Below are 18,811 nucleotides of genomic sequence, written 5' to 3' on the forward strand. Positions count from 1 at the left end.
TGATGGATCATCAAAACACAACCAAAATTTGTGAAAATGTCTCATTCAAGTTCTTAGATTACCTATTGAAAAATATCAAGAATTAATTATAATCTCTCAAAATTGAATGATGATTTGACAAAACTGCAGAAAGTGTCACACAATTTGTCAAATTGACCCCCCCCCCCCCAATTTAAAATTATCACAAGTTGATCATGGTATGTAACAGATTTTTTTTTTTGAAAAAAATCATCAAGCAGGTACCTTTTTTCAACCAAATTTTCAGAAAGCTCTTCTTTCGACCCACCTCTCCCCACACACACAAAAAAATTAACCAAGTGAAATTTTCCAAAAAAACAGTATTTTTCAATTTCAATCAAAATTTAAAAAAAAAACAATTCGAATGAACGCATTAACGAATTTTTTCATTTTTTTTTCACTACCTTTTTGACTTAATTCACTACTTCAAGCACACTCAAATCAAAACAAACCTCTGCATCGTTAAATCCAAAAATAAAAACAATCCATTTGGGTTTTCACCTAGTATTAGATAACTTAATTTTGATCAACCAGCAGCAACCATAAATGTGATGAATTGGTCAATTTCGCCATTTTCGAAGAATTCAACCTGTACGTAACAATATAAATCGATGTCATCAGATCTACATGTACATAGCATGAGCCAGTCTACAGAGAAAGAAATACTCAGGTCGAAATACGAACAACGACACATTCAACTCCGCAAGGTGGATAAAGATAGGTAAAGGTATTCCCATGTTCGAAAACCTTACAATGCCTCAAGTGATGTTTCGCTTACCAACTACCAACGTGTACATCATCGGCATCTGTAATCATATTACAGTTTCGTCGTTCCTACTCGTAATAACGATAACATAAAATAGAAACCACCTAGATTTCGATAGCTACACATAATATTTTGCTTATAATAAATTACGACGTGTGCTAAATAATTAAACCCAGTTATAGCCAAGACGACCACGACGACGATGGATGATTCAATAACCACAACGTAATCGACACGTTGTAAAATAATTCATCACAAAAAACGACGTGTCGAACTGTCGATGTCGTCGATGATCAATCAACCTTGGTCGACTTCGCCTGAAAAAATCATCAGAAGGGTAGACCTAGGTGTTGAAAAAATTGCCTACTCGGTTCGCCGTATTTTCTACGCCAATAATTATTGGCTATCGATTTCGCCAACGTGAATCTTCTTATCGCAATTATTCTTATCATTTATGGAAACGAAAATAAAATAAAAACAAGAAAAAAAAATGTCAAAGTGATAATCAAAATTTTTCTCTAAATGGAAGAAGTGTCTAAAAATGTGTACGAAGGTATCAGTCCAAGACATGGCGGATCACGATGCCGGATATGCCTTTTGAACGATGAAGAATCTAAGAAAAAATTAGTCACGAATATTTGCAATTGTAAAGGTACGTACGTAAAGACAGGTTGGATATTTTTTCCCTTCGTAGTTCGTACGTATTTAATACTTATTCAAATTTTATGGAAGGAGGAGGGGGGATGAGAGAATTGTTTTTGAAATTTCCCAGAAAGAAAATGATTTTGAAATGTTACTGTCCTAAATTTAATCTGTCTGAAAAAATCCAAAATTTGAAGACATTCAACTAGAAAACACAAAATTGATATTTTGCCTTCAAATTGCAAAACAGATGAAAAAAATCAAATTTTTAATTTCATCCGATCATATTTCTGGATCAAAATACCCACATTTCGTTTAATTTCAATAATCAAAACACAATTATGGAAACTTTCAATTTTTTTAAACCTTCAAAGAGGTGGGGGGGGGGGTAAACTCCTCCTGAAAAACAATTTCGATAATTTTTCAGCCACTTCATCGCTCATCTATTTTTTCCACACAGGAGCTTCGGGAAACGTACACATCGAATGCCTAGAAACATGGATTATGTCGAGTAACCGTGACCATTGCGAAGTCTGTCTGGAGAAGATCTACATCGAAAGACTACCGAAATTTGGCATACTGCGTTCGATACCGGTATTCTTGTATTCGAGTAGAATAAGCCAACTATTTGTGATAATGATTATCGCCGGTATCGCGGTATACGTAACCGCCATGTGGTACATAGACCGGTTAAATTTCAAGCACGACTCCAACGCCAACAAATTCATCGCCTTTATCGCCAACATAGCCATTTTCGGATCCGTGTTCATAATATCGTACTCGCCTCTGCTCTGCTTGTACGTCTGGGATTTATGGAAAGAATGGCGAAGAACGCAGTACCGATTAAGGATCAGACCTCGAATACAACCCGTGTAGACGAATTCGCTATCCGTTCATTGTCTGGTTTCTTTGCCTCTTTAGAAAAAAAATTTATGCGTACGTTTCGTATTGTAGGTTATAACAAAATTTTGGTGAATTTTTTTCGGTTCAGAAAATCTTTGGTAATTGTGAAATTTTAGGATCTGTCGTTTATGATTTGGTCAGAATTTTTGTTTTTTGTTTGATCGCTGGCAACGACTCGACCATACCATGCTTCCTGCCATTTTTGATGTATACAAGTTAATCTGCTCATATGTTCGATGAGTTGCATACTCGTAATCAAACTGCAATCGATACGTCTTTTTTTCGTTTTTTTTTTCAATGCACTTTTTTAAAAATATTTCAGTTGATTTATTTCCATTTCTTAACCAACTCAATCGGAAAAAAATTCAAAAAAAAATGTCACGTACTTAGGTATCTATGTACTTTAAAATTTACAAATATTGTTGAAAAAAATTATTCTATGTATTGCATTTTCTTAGGGAGGAGTAATTTCTTCGTCGAATTCGATGTATTATTTCTTTCAAAAATTATAAAAAAATATCTACTTTTAATAAAATCGTTTTTTCGAACTGATTTTCCACAAAAATTATCAACAACGTTTTCCTGACTTGGTCAATCTTCATGCAAGAGCCCTCCCTCTCTATGGCTGTATTTCCACCCAATTTTACATCATCAGAACCTTGAGAAAAAATAATCATTTTACCCAATCAACTTTTTCTCCTTCACAAGTCTTACCTCGTAGAAAAATATAAAAACTACCTACATATTGTAAAAAGACTTTAAAGGGAGGTGAAGAGAGGGGTTATGCACTATAAGTTGAACTTGAAAAGATCATCGAGAATGATTTTTCAATATTTGTTTTTTTCATTTTTTTTTTTTTTTTTTTTTTTTTTGTTTTGGGTGTTTATAATTACACGATTATTACACCCGTGGCTAGAAGGGTTTAGATTTGGTTTATTAGGTTGGTGCTTTTAAGTAGGGTTATAAATTTTTGGATTTCAGAAGGGTTATCTGGAATGGTCATTGAATTTGGGTCTATTTGGAGAGATAGTCTTGTTTGCTGTAATTTAGGACAGGTGAATAGTAAATGTTGGATGGATATAGGTTCATTTTCACAGAATTGACAGGGGGGTTTCGGAATTCTTTGATAGAGATGATTGTGTGTGATTTTAGAGTGGCCTATTCTTAGACGGGTTATAATTATTTCTTCTCTTCTGTTTAGGTGATCAAGATTTTTCCAGGGGTAGATTGTTTTTTTGTGTTGAAAGAGTTTGTTTGATGTCTGTGATGACCAGAAATTTTGCCATTTAGAGTGAGTATTTTGTTTGAAGAAGGATTTTATATCGTCAGGGGTGAAAATGGTGAAGGGAGGGGGGATAGTGGCTGATTTTGCATAGGTGTCAACGATTTCATTTCCTTCAATGCCGACATGACTAGGAGTATACATAAGGTGGATGGTGTGGTTTGAATTTTGGAGATCTAGCAGAATTTTGTGAATATTTTGAACAATAGGGTGATCTGAAAAAATGTTTTGTATGGATATCAAGGAACTAAGAGAGTCACTTTGTATTAAAAAGTTTTTGTTTTCAAGCTGAGTGGTGGATATGTTCAAAAGACAATGGTAAATTGCAAGAAGTTCGGCAGTAAATATTGAAGAGACCTCATGAATTTTAAAATTGAAAATTTTTTCATTTATTGAAAAAGCATATCCTGTATGTAGGTTAGAGATTTTGGAACCATCAGTAAAGCATAAATTGAATTCTGTGTAGTTTGATATGAGTTCAAGATAGTGGGTTTTGATTTCTAATGGGGAATGGTTTCTTTTAGGATAATTTCTCAGTTGAAAATCAATTTGTAAGGGTTTTAATAGCCAAGGAGGGTATGTTATGGGTTTTTGGATGAGATTTTTGAGATCAATTTCAAGGTTTTTTATTTCTGAGATGAACTTAGCAAGTGGGTTGTCATTTTGTTGGAAATGATGTAAGCTGAATATTGAGATAAGATTTTGGAGGGGATGTGATGGATTAGCTGAGGCTGATGTAATGAATTTATTTGTTACTAGTGATTTTCTGAAATCTGGGGGTAGTTCCGCAGCTTCACATTTTTGAATTCTGATGGACGTAAAATCTTGAAAAAATACATTTCCAAAAATTTTTTGAACATCATAAAACATTTTTGACCATTTTTTTTCAAAAATAAAACTTAACTAAAAAATTTAATGCTGTGAAGATAGGATTTGTTTTATTCAATTTTGAGAAAGTTTGAAAATTCCATTACGGCTCGTGAATGATATGCAATGTAATTCGACCTTCCAAACAGATTGGAGGAAGGTTCGAGCCTTCCTGGAGCCTCCAGCGAATTTTCAAAATCACAGTTTAGGAATAATCGGGGCTCGTACTTGCTCAATTTTTTCCAAAAAAAATACTCAACTTTAGTCACCAAAGCAGCTCGAAAAAGTAACCAAAAATGATTTTAAAAAAACGGAAGAACGTAAAAAAGCCCTTGTACTCAAAAAAAAGTGGCCCTACTTACAAAATGGCGGCCATTTTGATTGACAGGTCAGCCGAAATCTCAGATTTTGCGTTCCAACATAAGACTTGCACCACATTTTTCAAACCGTACAAAGGTAGATCGAAAGATCAGGCATAAATTTATCACCTGTCAAAATTTCAAGTGCTAAAGTGCGTTATTCGATTTTTGGTGAATTTTTGAAAATCAAATTTAGGCCAAAAATGAGAGAAAAAATCAAAATTTTACCAAATTGACCAAGACAGCCGAAATTTGGGATATATCCTATTTTCGACATGCCAAATTGATTGGAAACTGTTTCAACCCGTTTTGAGCAGTTCTGGAGCCTCCAGCAGATTTTTGGAACTTGAAATTCCCACAAAATTTTATCGAATTGAGTTGAATAGCCGAAATTTACTCTGCAAACTAATTTCAATATGCTACGAACTCAACTCGGGCGGTTTTGAAGTCATTTTGGAGCCTCCAGCGATTTTTTGAAAATTACTGGAGCCTCCAGTAGATTTTTGAAACTTGAAATTTTCCCAAAATTGTATCAAATGGAGATAGAAAGTCGAAATCCATTCTGCAAACTAATTTCAATACGCTACGAAGTCGACTGCTGGTGGATTTCAAGTCATTTTGGAGCCTCCAGCGACTTTTTGAAAGGTCGTATGGCGTTTTTTGGAAAATTGAAATTTACCAAATGTAGCTGGGAGCTTCAAAATCATTTGAAACCACCATGTAGTCGACTTCAATATCGTATTGAAATTAGTTTGCGAAGTAAATTTCCAGTAATTTTCAAAAAGTCGCTGGAGGCTCCAAAATGACTAGAACTCACTTGAAGTCGTCTTCAGAGGGTGTTAAAATTGGAGTGTAGAGTAAATATCAGCTTTCCATCGCCATTTGATGAAATCTTGTGAAAATTTAAAGTTTCAGAAATCTGCTGTAGGTTCCAGCAATTCTCAAAAAGTCGCTGGAGGCTCCAAAACGACTTGAAATTTACCTGCAGTACTTCGTAGCGCATTAAAATTAGTTTGCAGAATAAATTTCAGCTTTCCAACTCCACTTGATAAAATTTTGTGGAAATTTCGAGTTCCAAAAATCTGCTGGAGGCTCCAGAACTGCTCAAAACGGTTTTAAATAGTTTCCAATCGATTCGGCATGTCGAAAATAGGGTATATCCCAAATTTCAGCTTTCTTGGTCAATTTGGTAAAATTTTGATTTTTCCTCCTCATTTTTGGCCTAAATTTGATTTTCAAAAATTCACCAAAAATCGAAAATGAAACAAAAAAATGAAAAAAAAACAAAACATTACAAGTTTAAAAAGTTTAACTATAAAACTTTTTGACAATTTTTGGCCCAAAAAAAAACCAGAAAGATGAAAAGCGAGATTCTTACAATTTTAGCAAAAAAATGGCAGGACAATAATTATTGGAAAAAAATGAGAATTTTTGGCATTTTTTATTTAAAAAAAAGACAACCATTTGGCAATTTTGTTAAAATTTTTGGCAAAAAGCAAGACTTTGACAATTTTAGCAAAAAGCAGGACATTTTGGGAATTATCGTCAAAAAGGTGATACTTTTTGGCAAATTCTGAAGAAAAAGCGAGAGTTTTAGGAATTTTTTTGAAAAAAGGTCAAAATCTTTGGCAATGCTGCTGAAAAAAGAAAATTTTCGCCAAAAAGCAAAAATTTGGAAATTTTATCAAACCCAGTAGAAAATTTTGGAGAATTAAGTATTGGCAATAAAATAATTATATTTTTTATCGAAATTTTTCGAATTTTTTAGGGGAAAAAACGAGACTTTTTGGTAACTTTTGGCTATTTTGTCTATCGATAAAAGCGAGACTTTAGCGAGACTTTTCAATTGTTGAAAAGCTAAAATTATTGACAATTTTGGCAATACCCAAAACTTTTGGATGATTTTTGGAAAAAAAGTAAAACGTTTTGGAACTTTTAGCAGAAAAGTGACAACTTTTAGCAATTTTTGTCAATTAGGTATTGAAAAAGCGAGATTTTTTGAAAATGTTTGGCAAAAATTTAGAATGAGAATTTTAGCAAAAGGTAGGTAGGGCTTTTTGGCAACAGTTAGTAAAAAAAAGATTTTTTTTTGCAATCTCGGTCAGAACAGCCGAGACTTTCTTTTAATTTCTCGGTTAAAAAACGAGACTTTTACTATTTTTTGGCACACAAAAAAAATGCCAACGAATGATTTTTTCTCAAATCCAGATTTTTAGCAATCTTACTTGCGACTTTTTCCTCCATCAACTGATGAGTGATTTTCCAAATTTCATACTTTTCTAAATTAATTTTGAAAAAAAAAATAAATGAAAATCAAAACAAAACAAAAATTCTACTTGAATTCAAACAAGCAGAAATTAATTTTGGAAAATCGTCCCACTTTTTTTTCGTTTTGTTTAAATGGAACAGCTTTTCTCAATTCAGGCTTTAAAATTTATACCCTTGAAATCAACTACCCTACAGAGCTATCTGTATAAAATCTGTACCAAAATCTGCCACAGTGTTGCTAAAATTTGAAGAACAAAAATTTCCAAGTCTCTAAAAATTTTTTGAAGAAGAGGACGAGAAGGTACAAAAACACCTCCCTCCCCCTCCGATCCATTCCATGCCCTTAATACTTCATAGAGAAAGACACACACACACACATATGACCCCCCCCCATCCCTCCCACCCACCTTCAACTTCATATCAACTTTTCACGAAACAGTTCCATTCCATTTTTGATATTTGACATTGAATACGCTCAAATGGCACAATAAGCAGATAAGTACATAGTACCAGTATTTCTCGTATTCGATAATTTCAACTTGTTAGAAAAAAATTCCACCCTCGATAATTTCCACATTAGTATCTTTCTACATACGACGCGTTTCAAAAAAAGAGAAGAAAAAAACGTCAACGTCGAATCGTTTATCAAAATACTTGGAAGTCGTCGTATAAATAATTCACCGAGTTGCGATAGCAAAAAAAGAACAAAAATTATAAAAAATTCACTCGTTTAAACTGTTTGAAAAATTCATCCGGCACGAAAGCGACGTACGTTATTAAGTACCTCACCTATACTTATAGAAAAGTACTCGTACCTCAACACGATATTTATTCACCGGTGATTAAGTGAAGGGGGGAGGGGAATGGATAAAAATGCTGTAACCTCATCGCAGGAGGAAACTTCCGAGCAGAATTCAAGGTAGGGGTTGTTTTTTTTTCATTCTGATGTGTAATACACATAGATTCGCGAGTGTTTGAGGGTGCGAGGCGTCAAATAATAATACCACCTTTGGTGTAAAAAAAGGTGGGCCAACTTAGGCTGACCAGCTGTTCATGTTCTCATCGTCGTCGCGTGAAAAACACAAATTGCCTAATGATTCGTAACACTTTTTTTACGCGTAAGGTAAACTTAAAATTAGCAGCGAATTTCGTCTCTATGGATTGAATCGCGTTGACATACTCCCTCTTATCGGTTGTAAAAGCTCATTATTGCAGAATTTTCCGCATTATGGGTTAGTATTGGTTAGGTATGGTGATGGCTTACATAGAAGGAGCTGGCGGATTATGGCGTTAATATTAATAAATCTTACCCCTTTTACCAAGAACAACGTGGCGTAACATCTTTATTTTTCAGTTTACTTTTCCGGTGGCATGTACTCGTAGTACCCAATAGCTTCGAGTAAGCTCACCAACCCCATAAACATGTACTCGTACTTGACATAAGGTCAGTGTCGTGTCCTCGAAGTAATTATCCTTTTATTTAATATTTTCTTCTATGGCAGTACCGTCAATATTGCATATTCATACCTATAGTCTAACGCAATGCTGTCGTACGACGAGTCGTTAAACATGTTTAAATATTAATCGCGCCAAAACAACCCGTTATAACGTAATATCTCGTCAATTGACCTTTAAAGACTAAAGTATCATGTACATCAGCCCCCCTTTGTTTTTCTTTTTTCGAGGAATAAAATATAATGCAGGTAAAACTGACTGTTGTACAAGCCAAAGACAATCATGCCCAAAACTGAGTTTCAAAAAACACCTTGCCTGTTCAAAAGGCCCAAGAAAATGTGATCTTTATTTAAAAGATTACATGCCAATATGAACTTTCGATTCAGCGAAGTCCTTTTTTGAAAAATTATTCAATCCATAAAACTGACAGGTAAGTAGATTTTCGCTCATTCAAAAGTTTGATACAGAAAGCAGTGTTTTTTGAGCACCTAAATCAATAATTTCTAATGTTGTCTTCGAAGAAATTATTTTCCATTTACTCTCAGCTTATCGTTGTTTTGAGGGCAGGGGGAAGGGGGAATGAAGATGCGCATTTCTTCCAAATTCCTAAAACCAATGAAATTAAAAAAAACGTCAAAGAGAAATATTTTTTTGGAGAGGGGGAGGGGGACACGTAAATTCCTATTTTTTTTTAAATTCTAGGAATAATGAAATTTGAAAAAAAAGAAGTCAAAAATTATGAAACAATGTCCCAGCAATAAATCCTCATTTTAATCATTTTTTTTTCATTTTGTCACCGAATCAGTTTCTTCGACCCTAAAAGCAAAAAATTCATTTTGAGAACATGAATCTCTTTCGCTTCTTTTCCAAATTGGGTTCTTATAGGGTTAAAATGAGTCCTCGATGTTCACCTTTCATGTTTTAGAATGAAAAATGATAAACAGTGAGTACGAAAAATTTACGTGCAAAATCAGAGTAAAAGATGAAGGACTTTTGAGAAGATTTTTTTTCCAAAAGTTTCAATTTTTTAGGCCAAAATTTCTCAATTTTCGCACAAAAACTACAATAAATTGGAAGAGGAATCAAAATTCTGGAAAAAAGAGCGAAATAAATGAGAAATTTCAAGTGTTTGGTAATTTTGGCAGAAAATCAGGACTTATAGCAAGGAATTGTTTCATCTTTCAAATGCTCCAAAGTGAGGGAGATAGAGATGGGTGAGGAGAGGAGAAGGGGGAAGGTAAGAGGGAGGGTTATGTTGAGTCAAAATTTCTTCACTTTTTACTTTCGATAGAAACTGGTTTAAATAAAGAAAAAAAATCAAAATTTTGAAGAAAAAAAAAAGAAGAAAAATGTAAAATTTTGAAGTTTATTCGAGGAAAATTGAGATAAACCGAATTTTTCTGGAATATTTTGGCATAAACAAGACTTTTATGCAATTTTGGTTCAAAAACAGAACTTTTTTTTAAATTGTGAAAAAACAAGCTTTTTTTGCAACTTGAGAAAACAAAATTACAATTTTTTAGAATTTTGGTGAAACAGAATTTTTTTAGAAAGGAAAAATTATGAAAAAATGGGTTTCACATTTTTGGTAATTTTGGAAGAAAATTATGGCTCATGAGAGAAAATTGTTTCAATTTTCAAGTGTATTCAAAGTGAGAGAGATAGAGATGGGTGCGGAGGGGAGAAGGGGAGGGGGTAAGAGGGAGGGTTATGTTGAGTCGAAATTTCTTCACTTTTTACTTTCGATAGAAACTGGTTTAAGATAAAGAAAAAAAATCAAAATTTTGAAGAAGAAAAAATAAGAAAAATGTAAAGTTTTGAAGTTTATTTGAGAAAAATTGAAATAAAAGCAGAATTTTTCTGGAATATTTCGGCATAAACAAGACTTTTATGCAATTTTGGTTCAAAAACAGAAATTTTTTTAAAAAGTTGAAAAAGCAAGCTTTTTTTGCAACTTTGAAAAACAGAATGACAATTTTTTAGAATTTTGGTAAAACAGATTTTTTTTTGTGAATTTGGAAAAATTAGATATGAAAAAAATGGGTTTCACATTTTTGGTAATTTTGGAAGAAAATTATGGCTTATGAGAAAAAATTATTTCAACTTTCAAGTGAGAGAGATAGATGAAGAGGAGAAAGGGGGTTAGAGGGAGGGTCAAGTCAAAATTTTTCTATTTTCAAAAAAAACCTTAAGTATATAAAAATGAAGAAAAAATCAAAATTTTGAAGAAAAAAAAAAGAAAATGCAAAATTTTGAAGCATTTGAGGAGGAAATTGAAAAAGCAGAGTCTTTTGCAATATTTCGACACAGAGAAGACTTTTATGAGATTTATTTTTGGGACAAAAACAGAACTTTTTTTTTCAATTTTGACAAAAGCAAGACTTTATTGCAACTTTGGAAACCAAAATTTGAAATTTTTGCTATTTTGGGTAAAACAGATTTTTTTTGTTAATGGTGAAATTGTGAAAAGAACTCTTTTTTTCTCGCAATTTTGACTAAAATCCGGAAGTTTTATTAATTTTTTCAAAACCAGGACTTCTTTGCAGTTTCAAGTTTAGTTAAAAGGAATTGTGCAAAAAAGCAGGGCAAAAGTAGGAAAACAGAATAAGCAGAACTGTAATAAACCCTGTTTGTGTATTTGAATGAATTTCTGTACCCACAATATGTTGGCTTCAATTTTGGGAATTCAGTTTCCCCTTTCCCCCTCCCTTTCGTGATCTCACCTTCACCATCGATTAAATTTTTCAATCAATTCGAATCACTGTTTGTTTTTAACTTGATGATATCAAAGCTGGGTTTATTCGGTACAGATGAATCATTTTCCTCGAGTTTTTTCAAATGCTGATAAAAATTTTGGATTTTTTAGGACACCAAACAGTGTCTTCCACTTTTCGTGTCAATACAAAGAGAACATTTTTTGTACAAGAGCATGTTGTCTAACAAAAAAAAAAAACAACACAAACTTGCCAGAATTCTTAAAAATTCCTCTGGTCTTTTGACGACTGAAGTATTCATTCACCACTCTCTCCACTCTTAATCTTGAAAATAAACCCTTTCAACATCACTTCGCCAAATGCAGGCCATGTTGGCCTTTTAGGGTTTTTTTTGGTGAGGTTGAACGGGGGGGGGGGTCGGAAAACTTGCGGATGATGTTCGAAGATCACCAGAAAAATGTTGGATCCCTCACTTGACCCCTCATTTTTGTGTACACTGGTCTCAAAATTTAAAATTTATAGAAAGAAATTTTTTTCAAAAGTTGATCAAGCGAGAATTGATACGAATAAAATATCCATTTGATTTTCTCATTTTTTTTCAGAGGTTTGAAAATTCGACAATTCTGAACATATTAAGAAATAATGCAAACCCTCTGAATTTGACATTACTGTTCAACTTTCATCCAACTCCTTCCCCCCTCCCCATCTTCTCTAAAGGGGTCAAAAATTACCCATCTTATTCAACACACTGCTAATTCAAAATCGAATCGAAATCGCAGATTTCGCGTTTCAATAGGACTTGCACGAAACTTTTCAAACTTTACAAAGGTAGATCGAAAGATCATGCAAAAATTTATCACCTGTCCAAATTTCAAGTGCTAAAGTGCGTTTTTCGATTTTTGGTGAATTTTTAAAAATCGAATTTAGGCCAGAAATAAGGGAAAAATTTTTTATCAAATTGACCAAGAAAGCTGAAATTTGGGATATACCCTATTTTCGACATGCCAAATCGATTGGAAACGGTTTCAACCCGTTTTGAGCAGTTCTGGAGCCTCCAGCAGATTTTTGAAACTCGAAATTCCCACAAAATTCTTTCAAATTGGAGTTGTAAAGCTGAAATTTATTCTAAAAACTAATTTTAATACGCTACGAAGTACAGCAGGTGAATTTCAAATCGTTTTGGAGCCTCCAGCGACTTTTTTGAAAACTCCTGGAGCATCCAGTAAATTTTTGAAACTTGAAATTTCTCCAAAATTTCATCAAACTGAGATAGATTGAAATTTAATCTGCAAACTAATTTTAACACACTCTGAAGACGACTTCAGGTGTGTTCATGTCATTTTAGAGCCTCCAGCGACTTTTTTGAAAATTACTGGAGCCTCCAGTAGATTTTTGAAACTTTAGATTTCCCCAACATTAATTTATCAAATGGAGTTGGCAAGCTGAAATTTACTTTGCAGACTACATGGTGGTTTCAAATGGTTTTGAATCTTCCAGCTACATTTAGGAAATTTCAATTTTCCAAAAAAAGGCCATATAACCTTTCAAAAAGTCGCTGGAAGCTCCAAAACGACTTGAAATCCACCAGCAGTCAACTTCGTAACGTATTGAGATTGGTTTGCAGAATGAATTTCGACTCTCCATCTCAGTTTGATGAAATTTTGGGGAAATTACAAGTTTCAAAAATCTGCTGGAGGCTCCAGTAATTTTCAAAAAAGTCGCTGGAGGCTTCAAAATGACTTGAACACACCTGAAGTCGTCTTCAGAGGGTGTTAAAATTGGAGTGTAGAGTAAATTTCAGCTTTCCATCTCCATTTGATGAAATTTTGTGAAAATTCAAAGTTTCAAACATCTGCTGGAGGCTTCAGGAATTTTCAAAAAGTCGCTGGAGGCTCAAAAACAACTTGAAATTTACTTGCAGTACTTCGTAGCGTATCGAAATTAATTTTTAGAATAAATTGCAGCTTTACAACTCCAATTTGATGGAATTTTGTGAGAATTTCGAGTTTAAAAAATCTGCTGGAGGCTCCAGAACTGCTCAAAACTGGTTGAAACCGTTTCCAATCGATTTGGCATGTCGAAAATAGGGTATATCCCAAATTTCAGCTTTCTTGGTCAATTTCGTAAAATTTTGATTTTTTCCCTCATTTTTGGCCTAATTCCGATGGATCAAAATTTCATCTTTTCCATAAAATTACGAAAATTTTCATTAAAAATCGAATTTGACCACGACTAAGTATTGGAAAAGGTCGAATCAATTTCTGACCAAAATCAAGTCTTCCCACTCCCCTCCCCTTCCTTCACCATTAGAGAGTAAGGATCACCGGATGTTTCACATTTAGACACAACTCCTCAACTTTTTTTCCAAACAACCCAATCCAAAATGATCGTCGATCAAAGCAACCCGACGCGACGCTCAAATCCGAACACCGACGTAACGTGTTCGCAGACCTACGTAGAGCCTTAGTAGTAATGTAAGTTATTACACCGCGTACAGCGTTCATTATTATGGTATAGGAAGTAGCAGAATTCCAGAATTGGTTGAAGGTCGTCGTTGAACGAAAAGAGCAAATAAGATGAAGAGGAAAAAAAACACGTTATAATCCAAGGGACGGAGGGGTCCTTAGTCTGGTGCCTGGTTCTCGTTTAAAGTTGCGCCTTGCGCCTCAAAGTCCAACCGCATGTAAGTACATTACACAGTGCCCAACGTACCTATACTCGTAGGTATACTTAGAGGTACCTATACAGTATACACATCAGGACACACGCGATAATCGACGACGACCACGACGACCCAATATGCGCTATGTTATTCGCCTTCTATTTAGTAGCAAATGCGCGTGTTTTCTGTGAAGCTGTGCTGTACCATGGTTCACTCAGGTTCTTAGCCATGAATCCAGCTGTACTGGTAAGTTACGTATATGTTACATACGTTCGTTAATAATGATGTACCTTCATCTATGGTAAATAACTAAACATCAATTAGTACCTAAGTACTATTAATACAATGTAGATATACGAGTAATTCACGTCAACCCTCGGTGTACATAGAAGTGTTTTCCGCGTTTTTCAAACTTGTGCATTGAATTGAAAAAAAAAAGTCGAGGAGATATCTGGTCATCGACATGGCTCTAAAATTTATCGATTTCGCGTTTTTGTTTTCCGTTTGTGCGATTATTTTTGCTAAATTTTGGCCAATTTTACGCGAATATTTTGAAATCGATCGAAAGTGGTTGCAACCGGTTTAAAAAGTTTGATTTTTTTTAGCTATTTGTTGCTTTTTTTTCGTAAGTTCTTTTCATTTTATTTTTTTCAAAAGTGACTGGTTTTTTTCTGCTTTTACAAGTTTTTTTAAACAATTTTTTTTTATCCTCAATTGCAATATTAACAACATTTTTAATCCAATCTTGGATTATATTTTTAGTAGTGTTGCAATTTTATGAAATTTTTCAAACCCAACCGGTTTGATTTTCTTCAAAAGCCGCTGACGAGATTTTTTATTTCATTTTTGACATTTCGAGAAGGTTTTGTACTCGTAATTTCTAAGTATGGTATTTGACGACTTTTGCAAATCATTCTTCTCTCTTCATCAGCTTCATTAACGCTTCCAATCTTTCAAAAACGTAGGTATTAACTGGAGTTTCCTGCCTATTTTATGTTCCCTAAAATTTCAATATTTTGATAAATGCCACAAAGCGAATATGTAGCTTGAATACTTTCTTTCGTCGTTTTTAGGCACGTCTGGTATTTTTAACCCTCCCCCCCCCCAGAACGATTCAGCCACGTTAATGTTCTTCATTTCAATAAAAAAAAGTTGAAATTTACGTGATCTCAAAATTTGTGGTCTTTTTTATGACTAGATTGAAAATTCAGATACATACCTCGAATTCAAAACATGGCCTTGCAAAGGTCATTTTTCTGATCAGTTTTGCTCCTCTTTCCCTCCACTCATGTTCTATCCATAAAAAAATCAGTTTGAATCGAGATTAAGATTCAAAACACGATGAATTTGATCGAAAAATCATATTCGGGGGAATTTTGAATATAAAACTTAATACTTTATTAGATTTTTCAGGTTTGAATTTGAAGAAGACATTACTCTGGGCTCTGGGGTAAAATTCAAGACCTCGTTAGTTCACTTTCAAACGTGCAACAACATGAGAAAGAGTTCAAAGTACCAAGTTCATTACTGATTTGATTCTCGTGGGAATTTTCAACAATCACCCACCCCTTCTCCCTCTCCCCCTCGCCCCAGGAAAATCGTCGAACTCGTCGCTAGGGTAGCATTTATACTTAGGTAGGATCTTTGATAAAAATTATTCATTTTTTCGACTCCATGAACTTTTAGAAGTACATTTGATTTACAGAATCAATTTTCGAGCAGATTTTGTGACTTTCTCGAGAGTTTTTACAGTTCCAGATCATTATGACCAATTGAACATTGACCACTTTCCTAAATTTACGTGATTTTTAATTTTTCGTGATCTGAGAGGAACACCTTAATAATTACCTACACATTTTTATAGCCTACAAAAACTTCAATGAGTGATTTTGAATTAGATTTTTACCAACCAAAATTTCAGCTATTAAAAATATTGATGTTCCGATTTTTGGAAAATTTTTAAAAACCAAGAATGGACCTTTTTTTAAAAAAAATAAAATGCATATTATTTCATAAAAATAATAAAAATGACCTAATCCAGAAACTGTAATAGGTATATCAACTCCCCCGAATCGCATTTCACCAATTCGGGTTATTTTGAAGCCTCCAGTGCGACGTTCGATTTCTTCAGAATTTTCGAATCTCTCTAGAAGGCGTGGAATTAATTTGAATAGCTAAGAATCGACCTACGGTTTATTCTCGACTTTTTATCTACAGAGTTGGTCCACATTAGGGGTGGTTTCCAGGCACACCCCTCCAGTGTATTTTTTTAGTGAGCATAGATTTATGTATAGAAAAAAAAATCAAAATTTGGTTCGTTAGAAAAGTTTTGAACATAAATACGAATGGTTTCATCCTGCCCCCCCCCTATCCATATTCCGTCGTTTCGAAGTCATGACATTGGACAATCTGCATGTGCGATTTTCGACTTCTTCACAATTCGAGTAAAACTCAATTTTGACAGCTGAACATCAAGTTATGGTATCTTTTCGACTTGATTAACGAGCTGTCTCACTGAATTCAGCCATTTCCAAACTAGTTGATCGTGTCTTGTCTGGAGAAATTTAAAAATTCATCGAGACATCGAAAACCGCGCTGGAAGCTCCAGAATACCTTGAAAGGGTGAAATTTGGACCCAAGAGGCAAGAAGGGGTTCAGTTTTAGACAAGATACAGCTACCTATTCGCGTGAAATTTGACATAGATTTTTTTTTAATTTGTTTTTTGGAATTTTTTCCCTCATCTTGGTCGAAAAAAAAAAGTTTTCGTGATGTTTCTAGAAGACTGCAAACTCGTTAAACCGGTTGATAATAAACCACAATTCGATTTTCATCACCGCAAATGAATTTCCTCGTCTTCTGGAGAAATTAAAAAATCCTCAATAAATCAAAAATCACGCAGAGGCTGCAGAATGTCCTCAAATGAAGAAGTTTGGTTCAAAAGGGCGAGAGGCGTGTAAAAAAAATTCGAAAATAAAAAGCAGGATTTTAATGAGACTTTTTGGCACGCCAAAATCACGTTTTCACGATTTCAACAAAGTAAATAAATCTCAGAATTTGGCCCAAAAAAATTTAATTTTGAAGGTTACTGGTAAAATCGAATGAAAAATTAACGACCTCTTGCTAGTATGTTTCAAACTTAAATGCTTCAATTTATTTGAAAAAATATGCATAAACGCCTTTTTTAGGGGTGCCTAAAGTAGGGGCTCTAAAAAAAGGGTTCAAAATTACGAGTATACAGGGAGCTTAATTAAACTTTTTCATCAAGATAATTGAATATATATCTACCTCAAAACGGTACGTTTAGCGCAAATCGCAGGTTTCTAGTTTTCCAGGGGTTCCCAAAATTTTGAAATTACGAAAAATTGGAAAATTGGATTTTTGAGTACCAGCGCAAAATTTTATTGTGCTCAAAATTCGGTAGGATGGAGGTCTTTCAGATACTAATAAAACTGTAAAAAACTTTTTGAGAAGGTTCAAAGGGGTAAGTTCAAAATGATGGTTTCAAAATTTTCCAAAAATCAACCCCCCCCCCATTTCTGCCCCCGGAGGGTCGAAAATGGGGAAGTCACGTCGCATAACGTTTATCGGGTTCAAACAAAATCTTACGCTAAAAAAGGTTTTGAAAATGATACTCAGTGGTTCCAAAAATCATTTTTTTATTCACAACTTTGGGAACCCTTGGAGCCCAAAAAATGGTCATTTTGGGTTATCTAACCACGGATTCGTATTTGAGACATTTATTACAACATTTTAAGAATGGTCGAGTCGATAAGTGGCCTCATCGGGACTCCTCCTTTTCAAATACTTCACGATCATTTTTCTGAGAGAGGAAGGGGGGTTCAACATTTTACATGTCGATTTTTCGCGTTATACTTATTACTTACCAATTTTTTCGTTGGGGGGGGGGGGGGGGTTGTATCTAAAATACATTTACCATTTGAATTTTTCGTGGACAGGGCACATAATACTTCACGATCATTTTTCTGAGAGAGGAGAGGCGGGTCAAAATTTTACACGTCGATTTTTTGAGTTATACTTACCAATGCCTTCAGCAATTTTGATATTTTTTCAGTGCGGAGGGGATGTATCAAAAATACTTTTACCGCTCGAATTTGTGGACATGGCATTAGTATGTACTTCACGATTCTATTTTCTGCGAAAGGAGGAGGGGGAGGGGAAGGGGAAGGTCAAAATTTTACACGTCGATTTTTTAATTTATACTTGCCAATGTCTTCGGGAATTTCATTTTGAGGGGGGGGGGGTATTAAAAATACCTTTTTTCTGTTTCAACTTTTCGTGTGCAGGGCACTTCTCAAACATTTACCCACTTCTGTTTTTTGAAGAGGGTAAGAGGGATTAATATTTTACATGTCAGATTTTTCGCTTTTGCCATTGTTTTCAGATATTCCAATGTTTGTGTTTTTTGAAGGGGGGAGGGGGGTGTTGACAATACCTATAATTATTTTTTAAAAATTTAAAAAAAAAAAATTTTTTTGGATGTTTTTAATGAAATTTTCATCATACTTTTTGAAATTTTAAAAATAATTTAGAAGGAAAATTTTCAATCCTGAGAACAGAGCTGAGAAATAGCAAAAAAATTTCGCAATGAATTTTTTGGAGAGGAGAAGCAGAACAAGAGCAGGACAAGAGCAGGACTCATTATTCTTACTGAATACAATACTCATCATATTTTATTTTCTTTAAAAAATCTGCGAATCGTCGAAAATGATCAATTTTGGATTTTCAAAAATTTTCCAAAAATCTAAAAATTAATTTAAGCAGCTTAAGTTTTGGTTATGGGGGTTTCAGACCGTGCTTTTTTCCAAAATTCACCAGCCACTCGTCATTTCTCATGCGGAAATTTCGATTCCAAT

The 18,811-nt window shown here is 34.1% G+C and overlaps 2 protein-coding genes across 2 annotated transcripts in view; both read left to right on the forward strand.

Moving 5' to 3' along the window:
• The first annotated feature begins 1,253 nt into the window (after window positions 1-1,253).
• On the forward strand, window positions 1,254-2,698 carry LOC135848717 (E3 ubiquitin-protein ligase MARCHF2-like). The gene is made up of 2 exons (XM_065368682.1): window positions 1,254-1,436; window positions 1,887-2,698. Exons 1-2 carry the CDS (start codon window positions 1,307-1,309, stop codon window positions 2,300-2,302), a joined length of 546 nt encoding a protein of 181 aa, XP_065224754.1. The 5' UTR covers window positions 1,254-1,306; the 3' UTR covers window positions 2,303-2,698.
• An 11,243-nt stretch (window positions 2,699-13,941) lies between these two features.
• LOC135846566 (uncharacterized) overlaps window positions 13,942-18,811 on the forward strand; it is a 36,191-nt gene continuing 31,321 nt past the window's right edge. Inside the window, exon 1 of the mRNA XM_065365742.1 lies at window positions 13,942-14,182. Coding sequence (XP_065221814.1) covers window positions 14,081-14,182 — 102 coding nt within the window. The 5' untranslated portion in view covers window positions 13,942-14,080. The remainder of the gene's footprint in view (window positions 14,183-18,811) is intronic.

This window comes from Planococcus citri, chromosome 5 (genome assembly GCF_950023065.1).
Source record: "Planococcus citri chromosome 5, ihPlaCitr1.1, whole genome shotgun sequence".
Classification (NCBI taxonomy): Eukaryota; Metazoa; Arthropoda; class Insecta; order Hemiptera; family Pseudococcidae; genus Planococcus; species Planococcus citri.